The sequence below is a fragment of the Myxocyprinus asiaticus genome, chromosome 1 (genome assembly GCF_019703515.2).
Source record: "Myxocyprinus asiaticus isolate MX2 ecotype Aquarium Trade chromosome 1, UBuf_Myxa_2, whole genome shotgun sequence".
NCBI lineage: Eukaryota > Metazoa > Chordata > Actinopteri > Cypriniformes > Catostomidae > Myxocyprinus > Myxocyprinus asiaticus.
Window position 1 is genome coordinate 33,056,837 of NC_059344.1, and position 10,935 is coordinate 33,067,771.

The 10,935-nt window shown below is 39.2% G+C and overlaps 1 protein-coding gene across 1 annotated transcript in view; it reads right to left on the reverse strand.

The window, feature by feature from the left end:
* The window catches only part of LOC127448483 (galanin receptor type 1-like), a 51,108-nt gene extending 48,326 nt beyond the window's left edge, over window positions 1-2,782 (reverse strand). The window contains exon 1 of the mRNA XM_051711053.1: window positions 1,999-2,782. Coding sequence (XP_051567013.1) covers window positions 1,999-2,649 — 651 coding nt within the window. The 5' untranslated portion in view covers window positions 2,650-2,782. The remainder of the gene's footprint in view (window positions 1-1,998) is intronic.
* Window positions 2,783-10,935: the final 8,153 nt, after the last annotated feature.

The window sequence follows — 10,935 nt, forward strand, 5'->3', positions numbered from 1 at the left end:
ACAATGAGGCAACTGCAACTTCAAATACACAATTTTACTGAAGACAAATCTAGGAAAACCCTTTTATAAATTATTGAAGAGAGGAGTATAGTCCTTATTCAGTGTACTGCCATTATTATTATTATTTTTTTTACGGGAATAAATCACTGTATAAAGCTGAATAAAGCAGGGTTGCCAACTTTGGTTACCTGATTGGTCAGATTTTGATGACATGGGGTGAATCAATCACACAAGACATACACATCCACATGCTCAAATTTGGTCAGTTACATAATTGCAGTTAATTCATAATCAACATAATCAATTAATTGCATTTGACCTTTACATTGAATATACTGGAGTTATTACTGATCACATAAGCATCTGGAACCTTTCAAATCTGACACAATTTTTTACTTAAGTGCTATGGGAAATCAAACCAACAAACTTCCTCATTTTGTAAGTCACTTTGGATAAAAGCATATTTTAATTTAAATAACATTAATTTCGTTAGGATAGTTATAATATTCTTACTGTACCCTGGAGTAGACAATTTTACTGAGTTAGGACTGTGCTTCCAGTAAAAATGTTTCAAAATGAAATAGCCTATTGTTTTCATTTCATCACACACTTAATAATTTACAGTAAGCCATCTCTTGAAATATCTGAAGGCATACACAACCAGTTTGTTGAATATTAGACATAATTAGAACAGGACGAAAACTTTGTCCATAATTTATGGAGGTCGAGACTTCATACCCCTTACTTCTACATTTTACCTACCCTTATGAACATCAGTACACAGCACACGTGTGTATCCATCACAACCTCGTTTCATTCCCGTCAAAAAGATGAAGCATAAAGATGGCGCTACTCTGAATAAGGTTAACGTAATAAGCCTGCAATGCTCAATTGCAGAACTACACCATTAACTCTCCGTGTGGGCGAATGGCTACCTGTTCTCATCTTACAGCAAAATGAGAACACGTTGACTAAGATTTTAAAAGTTTGAACCTTAAGACCACCACTGTGCCCTAAGTGAATTATTATTGTGACCACTTGGAAAACCATTTTAACCCAACCCACCATAACATAATGTAGGAGTAACTAACCCTGCAGTAAACAGTCAGGCGCCAACCTTTGGAATAATTAAGTGCACGCAAAATTCAAGAGCCAACATATCTCCCATTTTTAAACTGAGTTATAATTTTAGACGTGTGGATTTCCCAAGTTAAGTTAGTTTTGTTTTTGATATTCTATACACATTCAGCGATAAACGGCGATAACTCTTAAACGGCTTAGAAAATATTTTCCAAAATAGTATTACTGTAAAACATGGAAAGCTAATAATATTCTTCAAACTTGTTTTCATTATTTTCACTCGATATTATGACCATTTGCCTGCAAAAGCCGTCGCAATGTGAGTTACCCCGCGAAGAGTTCCTCCTGTCGCAGCGGCAATTAAGGGACCGTGGAGAAAGTACAATTCTTTTTATTTATTTTTTATTTTTTATTTTTTTGTAATAGCTAGGTGTGTAAACTGCATGTCCAATATAAACCTTCTTTTTGTAATAGCTTTTTTGTTAAAGGACATAGAGACACGAAACCAACGTCAATCAATAGAGGAGGAACTTTCACAACCATTCGTTTTACCCCTAGTGGTTGAATAAGGAACTGCACGCCCAAAATTATCTTTCTTTTTGTAATAGCTTTTTTTGTTGAAGGAGATAGAGACAAGAAACCAATGTCATTCAATAGAGTAGGACAGTGCGCAACTTTCACAACCATTCGTTTTACCCCTAGTGGTTGATTAGTGGACTGCACGCCCAAAATTAACTTTCTTTTTGTAAGAGCTTTTTTGTTGAAGGACTTAGAGACACAAAACCAACGTCATTCAATAGAGTAGGACAGTGCGCAAAGCGCCCTCTCAATATCACTCTTTCACTTTTAAGAATATATTAGCTCGTGCAAGACGCTTAAAATTATTTTAACTCTGCCATTATATTGATGAATTCTTACCTTGGTATAACAGCATGTGATCAAAACCAGCGGTAACAGATAACCTATCACTAAAATGGTTACTTTATATGTGTGCTTAGCCATCCATTCGGTCCATATCTCCCAACAGAAAGAGCTGTTGGGCGCCTTGGGGTGATCCGTCAAAATTTGGCGCTGCGCAACCGGGACTGCAAAGACAAAGGAAAGCATCCAAATGACACAAACGCCAATGAGCGCATTCCTCCGGTTACGAATGCACGGGGACTTTTTGGAGAGAACAACGGCAATGTACCTGTCCACGGACATGGCCACGAGCGTGAAAATGCTCACCAGCATGCTGACCATGACAAAATAGTGCACGAATTTACACAGAAACGCCCCGAAGATCCACTCGGGAAGGGAGTATATGGTGGCCTGAAAAGGGACGCAAAACAGGAGAAAACATAAGTCTGCTATACTGAGATTGAGGATGAAAATGTTAGTGGTACTTCTCGAACGCCTCGACTTTATTTTCCCAATGACAACAATCACCAGAGTGTTCCCAATGATTCCCAAGAAAAATATACATCCAAATATGACGGGCACAATCACTACCTCCGGACCAAAAGTGTTGGTCGTGTCGTTCGTGTGCTCTTCCGTCCAAATTATCGTTTCATTTCGAGATAACCCCATGTTTCCTTGGATTCAAGAAGTCCGGTCGAAATAAAAAGGACGCAAGTCCGTTCATGAGCGATGAAACTGGTCAAATCACTGCTCAGTTTGTTTTTTTCATCTTCTTAAATTCATAATTTCCCAAGATCGCGCACTGGCACATCTTCGCTGTTAAGCGCAAGCTCAGTTGTGAAGTAGCCTGCTTGGGAAGGCTGGGAAGCGCACCTGCTGGGTGTGAAACGCATATCATACTAAATCCTGTTTTTCTTCATGGGAAGACGCTGGAACACGGGCAATTCAAAGGTTTGCTGCGGAAAGTTTCCGCCCGGAAGCGCTAAAAATTGTTCTGTGCAGTGATATGTTTATATCCTCTCAGAAGTTTAATTAATAACGATTTTTCTTTTTGTGTGTCTTGGCAATAACCATGTCGCTGGGTCAAAGATCACTGACATACTTGTGTCTGCAACAGCATCTCTGCATTTATGAATGTCTGAGGACCTTTCCACTTGTTTTCCCATTATCATAAAGTGCCAAGATAACTTAACACGCGCAGACTCAGTGACTCTCAGTTTCTCACTGTATGCTGCATTTGATCGGCAGCCTGCTATTACGCTATTAAAGGTTTTTCATACCTGCAGAATGTGCCAGAACTAGACATCATTAGCCTATTGAGATCTCCAGAAATGTATATCATTAACAGAAGAGTGAGACTATTAAAAAACAACAACAACAACAACAACAACAACAAAAAACAATTCCCCTGACATATTCCCCTGACAAGTAAAAACAAAAATACAGAATGCTGAAATGATCTGTGAGCATTAAAATAAACTTCTACCACTCTTTCCCAATGGTGGTATCCTCCAGAAGGATATGCAGAGCAACACATTGCCAGTAAAAAGCACTTGGTTTGGGAACTTCCCCATATTTAGCCCTTATTGTTAGTTCTTCTGGGTAGGGTCGCACCAGCTGTGCGTAAATTCTCACATAAGTTGGGACGTAAAGTTCACACTAAGGACTACTACTAGTTAGTTTGTAACTAAGGTAGTGCTTAATTTGGTTGCACCACCTGTTCTTAAGGCAAGACTTAACTAGTAGGTCATAATATGACGTTTACCTGTATTTATCCAATAAGCAGCCTTCAAATTTATACACAGATGTGTTAAAAAGCCATGCATTTCAGTTTGATCTTGTTACGGTTGATGTTCAAACCTTATTTACTGGCGTAACTGTCAGCTGTAATAAATTATATCTCCACTGAAATACGATACGTAATAAAAGTAGATTTAATTAAAGGTATATTTAGACTATGTAAATAACAGTATTCAATAACTGTATCTAAAACGAATAAGGGACAATAAATAAATCATTAGTTATACAACAGGCTGGAAAAAATAGACATTTATTCATTTATATATATATATATATATATATATATATATATATATATATATATATATATATATATATATATATAGTATATGTTAAAACTTGACACCGTAAACAGGAAAATGCACCGTTAGATCGGGTTCATGCTGAAGAAGTACGTTTTTTACATAATGTTTTCTCCCGTAAATGTAAACGAGTGTAAATGCCAATATTATCATATATGACGAAAGGATTGAAGCCTGTCATGCAAAACATGAGCTCATTGATGTCATTAAGTGAGTCTGCTTTTTTATTCCTTGCGTTACTCCTGGTCTGAGGCTTCCGTAAATATTTAGTTTATACGTAGGTTTACGTCCTACCTAAGTTTAATGGTGCAATGCTCAAATATTTAGTAGTGCGTAAATTGTGACTTAGTGCCCATTTACGCCACAACTAGGCTAAGTTGTTGGTGCAACCGGCTCCTGGTCTTACGGGATAAAATCATCTATCCTGCTTTCTCCTCGTTACTTCACCGAGACTGGGTGGACCAAGTGACACTGATAAAGTACAGTAGAAAGTGACTTGTTGATCAGAGATATAACAAAGTAAATACCTTGTTAATACACGAGTGCAATGCTTTGACAGTATATACAGTTTTACATTTTCGTAGCAATAAGGTTATTTGTTAACATTACAAAATGTAATTGGTATGATGAACTAACAATGAACAATACTATTTTTGGAACACTTATTAGTCTTAATGTTAGGTTAATGTTAATTTATGAAAATTCAATAGTTTATTGATAGTTTGTTAGTTTGTTATAGATAATCCCATTCTACCATATCAAACGCCTTTTCGGCATCAAGTGAGATGGCAGTGACAGGAGACTGATCATTTGCCACTGACCACATGATATTGATGAAATGCCTGATGTTATCAGAAGAGCTACAGCCCGAATAAACCCCACCTGATCTATATGTAAAAGAGATGTCATAACTTTACTTAATCGGTTAGCCAACATTTTTGACAACATTTTTACATCTAGCTGGATCAGGGAAATTGGAAGGTAACTTTTACACTCGCTTTGATCTTTGTCCTTTTTAAGAATCAGACTGATCCGGGCTTGTGTCATGGTTGGGGGAAACTTTCCATTCTTTAATGATTCAGAATAGACTTCTAACAAAAGTGGAGCCAATTCTGTAGCATAAGATCTAAAAAAAATTCAGCGGCAAAACCATCTGTCCCCAGAGCCTTGCCTGTAGGTAAGGACTTAATTACTTCGTCAAGCTCCTCCAAGGTTATCTCAGAATCAAGAGAATTTTTTGCTCAGTCATCAGTTTAGGGAGTTCTAATGGTTCCACAAAGTTTCTAATATCCTCATCAGTAGACAAAGACATGGAACAATAGAGATCAAGACAGAACTCTTTAAAGGCATTATTAATATCAATGGCCGAGGTACAAGTTTCACCACCAGCTGATTTCACTGAGGGAATGGTAGAAAAAGACTCTATCTGCTTTATATTTCTAGCCAAAAGCTTCCCTGCTTTGTCCCCCTACTCTAAGCATGACTGTCTTGCCCTGAATAACCAAAACTCCACTTTCCGCGACAAAACAGTATTACTGTATATCTGTATTTCAATCGGGTCAATTCTCTGAGGCCATCAGACGACATTCGGTACTTCAGCTCTGCACTTTTAATATTCCCTTCCAACTCCACAAGTTATCGTGCCTTGGATCTCTTGATAAATGAGGTATACTGTATACCTCCCAAGCCACGCCCACAGAAGATACTGAAGACCAGTTGGTCTCCATATAAACACTGATTTCAGTCTTTAACATTTGTTGAAAATCAAGATTTTGCAAAAGGGTTACATTAAAGCTATATGATTTCTTTTTCTCCATATGTGGCAACACTTCTAAACTCACCAGGGCGTGAGTTACCAGGGCGTTATTTCTCCGGCTCTTATTTTCGAGATTTTCCAGTTTTCCAAAATGTTGCCCAGTTCTATTTTGGTCGTGAGTGGATTAGCGGATAATTCCCTTTCCGATGACTCCAGATAATCAATCCATTTCTCAACACATGCCACTCTTGTAACCAACTCAGAGAATTTTGTTTCCATTGCCGTAATCGATCAACGTATTACAGCGAGATCCTCCAAGTCAGCAACAACCTTCATCAGCATCACAAACATGTTGCACAGTTGACGCTGAATTTCCCTGGCCGTGCCATCCAAATTGAGTCCCTGGTCTGCAGGCCCATCAGAGGTTTAAGCTTGAGCACGTATGTGTCTTTTGATGTCTCCAGAGTACGAGGATTTTGACTTCTTTGCCATGTTTACCTCAAAGAACAAATATGTAACTGGGTGTATCGAATCTCACCAGATTATAACATGAAAATAATTAAAAAGCTAACAAAATGCGCAGAGCTCGCCGTTCACACGTCTGCTCCTCGCATAGCGTCATGTGACCTCTTCAATGACCATATTATTGAAGTCAGGAATGCTTTGATAAAATTTGCCTATTCTTATCCACCTCTTCATTGTGCTTTCTTACCCCGATTCTGTGGCCTCCATCCAGTTGCATAGCTATGTTGACTCTGCCAAGGATTGCTAGCTTGACACTATTGTCCATATATGCTCTTGTAGACTCATATTTCTTCATCCTCTCTGATAAATGTTTTAAGTCCCTTAATCCTAAAACAGTCCATGTTCCATTTATCCCTGTCGTTTTAAAAAGTAGACATGGAAAGCAAAATAATGCATTGGCATGACTACATCCAGCTAGCCAAGCCTTTCAGCTGTACCAAGTATGGGAGAAGCATCGTGTGTACGTTTTGCTCTTTTCACTAGCCTGTTGTTTGATGTTGATGTCAGGTTGATCTGGGCCAAGCTCTTTTACCCGTAGTTTCTCCACCAAATTTCTCCTCTCAAATGGATTTTGCTGAAGAGATCTTATTGAACTTGGGGGCAGACTGGGCAGCTGAGATCCTGCTCTTGTGTCCGTGTTCATCATTGCTATAGTATTACAATCTATTGGCAGAGACTTATTATCATCCAATAAGACGATGGTGTGAGGGAACGTGACCATGTCAAGAATCCCGACTGCGCATGCTTGGAGCGCTTCTCTCAGCACCCCTCAGGCCATAATATCGAGGCCGCTGATTGGCTAAATTTCTTTTGCACATGTGAATATCTTGTGTTGGTTGGCCAAGGGGCGCTGGAAAAAGCACCCCAAGCATGTGCAGTCAGTGGTGGTCGGGACTCTTGATGAGAGAAGGGATGAAAAGGAAGCTAATTTTCCCCCACATAATGATTTATATTTTATATATTACACATTATTATGCATTTTAAACACACATACTTAAAATAAGCTTAAAAAAATGACTTTAAAAATGTTTAAAAACACTATCCACCAGGTGGGGCGGTGACTCAGCACCCCCTATGGACCAGCCACCACTGGAATTAATATTGACATTCTATTCATGCTATATAGCCAGAGGGGAATTGGCTCTCCCAGCTGAGCCTGGTTTCTCCCAAGGTTATTTTTCTCCATAAACTGACATCTTATGGAGTTTTGTGTTCCTTGCCACAGTCGCCTTCCGCTTGCTCACTGGGGTACTAGAGACAATAATTTTTAAGGCATGATTTTCAGTCATGTTATTCATTTTAAATCGCACAATGAGGATTTGAAGACATATTGCAGGAAAGCAGAGCTCAGGTGAAGAAGAAGAGGAGAAACCAAGAGCAGAGCCTTGAGAAAAGAAAGCGAGTCACAATTCTCTTTTATTCTTTCCTTGACCATGTGACCGAAACCAAACCTGATACACTTAAATGGACCAATCAGCAGACCACCCTTAACCACAACTGTACAGACCCCCAATATACAAACAATACTCAGACAGTAGGCTGATAGATCTCTAATAGCATCATCTGTATGCCTAGTAATGGAAAGTCTCTTTTTGTAAGGAAACTGGGTTGTAACACAGAAATACATTCATTTAAATATATTTTTTAACCCTACAGGAACAGTGATTGTTTGAATATGTTTATAAACACCAGGACTGGTTGGTCTTCATATTGTTTCAGAGTCACTTTATCAGGCCTTACAGCCTTTCTGTTGTTTTGTCTTTTAAGATGTCTGTGAATATCATGCTCTTTGATATGAGTGGGAAACATGGATTGGAATAATTGAGATGATGGGTAAATGAGGTGCCAGTGTGGAAATGTGACATAGGAAATCCGTTGTAAGACTGCTTAAGAGGGTCAGTGGTCATGAAGAGTAGACTGTCTTTCAAATTGGCAATATACTGTAGTTGTTAGAGTATGCTTGTGTGTGAATGTTGTGGAATATCAGCGATCCTTTTATATCCTGTGATACCCAGGAGCATATTTCAGATCACTGTGCCAAATGACGAGGACAACATATAATTTAGATGTGAAAGCCCGCAGCCCTTTAATTTATTTTATTTGGCAGCTGGAAATAAAAAAAATAGGGTTTGTTGTGGCAACATAGGGGTCTAAATAAATTATTGCTAAACCTTATTAGAAGAAACATTACTGTAATTAGACAATTAAATAAAGCATCTTTTAAATAAATTATGTGTAACATTGACCTTGCCAACTTTTGAAACTTTTAAAAATGTTTGTAGGAGAAACTCAGAAATATCTGACTCTTGCCTTAATCTGTATGTCTTAGAAACATCTGTGTCATTTTCTCTTAGTTTCTCACTGTTTCTGTAAACAATTCAGACATTTAATCCTTGAATCAATTTACCTTTTAAAACTAAAGGTAGAGAAATCATGAGCATTTTGATGTACATGAGAAGTCCTATGAAAATAAACATTGAAGGAAGTCAAGGACAGGCATATATATGTAATAGTGTTCTTATGTATACAAGTGTTAGCGAGGGTGAATAACAGGAGAGAAAACTGAAATGGCAAAGGTCTAGGTCAAATTGGTGGTGCTTCCTGGGCTGGAAATTAGACGGTGCAAGTTTATTGACTAGTCCTCTATAAACTGTATTTAGTACAGTATTTTTTTATACATCTCAAATTCCACATTCTACCACTTACTGTACTGCCACTTTACTGTACTGTACAGTGAACTTATAACTTATCACAACAATCTGGACAACCTACCATTTTAATTTTAACATCTACTAATTCTCCATCAGTCTATCTGCATTGTATTTATTTGAGAAATATGATTGTGCATGAAATGTGAATCTGTGCATGCTGTCATTGTATGCTGCTGTACCAAATCTCACAAACAGTATATATAACAATGCAAAGCTTTTTAACTCCTGACGTAGGATTGCTTACTTCAGATATACCATTTCTTAAGTCCTCATGTATTTACTTTTTGACATTTTTTTATATTATTATATACATACCCCATTTGTCTGTGTTTTCTGACTGTAATTGTTTTGTCTTCTTTTCTGCATTCCGAGCCTCATCAGAAGGATTTCAATGCCCAGTGAACCTATGTTAGCTGTGCAAATGACAAATAAACTAACTTGACTTAATAAGGGGGATTCAGGTCAGCAAGACAGAAAATCTCTGTCAATTAAAGAAACAGATAATTTGGTGGATTTGTGCTGTCCTCATGTACCTGCTTAGTGACTCTTTGGGGATGTAATGTGATGGATGATTGTGACAGGTTCTTTAGCTCTCTTGTGAAGGAGGAAGCGGGGGCCAGGTTAACAGTTTACATGAGTCTTTTATTAGACACACTTTCAATTTTACACACACACACAAATAAAGCTTTTTAGCAGTCAGTAACACACACAGGAACACACAATGCTTTATGTGTCTCCCTCCCTCTCGTCCAGTGGTCTGGATTGCCCTTTTATCCCTCTCCACTCTCACTGCAAACACAAAACAGCTGTTAGAGGTGATTTCCCACAGCTGCCAATCCTTACCATTTTGTCTCTCCCGGCCTCGCTGTCTGCAAATGTAGCTCGGCCACGCCCCCATCACCACATAACCCCATCACCCGACTCAGGCCAGGGAGTTATCCGTCTGCAAGATAAAAGGTAGAGAGAAGTCAGGAGAGTGCAATAATGGCCCATCGCAGAGTGCAGTTTTCACTTGCGTGAACGCCTGCTGACACAGCTCTGTCCACTGGACCAGATCTGGTGCTCCCTTTTTAGTAAGATCAGTCAGCGGGCTGGTGACGGTCGAATAGTTAGGTACAAACCTACGATAATAGCCAGCCATCCCCAGGAACTGTCTCACCTCCTTTTTGGTCTTAGGTCTCGGGCAGGATGCAATTGCTGCAGTCTTAACAATTTAGGGCTGCGCCTGTCCATGACCCAAGTGGAAGCCCAGATACCGTAATCCACCCATCCAATTGCACATTTATTAGGGATTGCCGTGAGTCCCACCCATCTCAATGACTTCAGGACAGCCCTCAGATGCTGCAGGTTCCGCTGCCAGTCATTAATGTAAATAATGATATCGTCCAGATAGGCAGTGGCGTAAGTGGTATGCGGTCTGAGGATTCTGTCCATGAGCCGCTGAATCGTTGCCGGGGCCCCGAACAAACTGAAAGGAAGGGGTACAATTGGTGTAAGCCAAATGGTGTAGAACATGCAGTTTTTTCACAGGACATGGGGGTTAAGGGGATCTGCCAATATCCCTTTGTCAACTCCAGTGTAGAGTAAAAGCAAGCCATGCCTAAGCGATCGAGCAGTTCATCAATCCGAGGCACTGGGTATGCATCAAATCTAGACACCACATTGAATTTTCTATAATCCACACAGAACCGGACCGAGCCATCACTCTTCGGAACCAGCACCATCAGGCTGGCCCAGTCACTGTGGGATTCTTCTATTACCCCCATATCTAGTATGGCCTTTAATTCTTCCTGAACCACTTTTTTTTGTGTTTGGGTAATCGGTAGGGGCGACTGCATACCACTATCTCTGGGGTCATTTC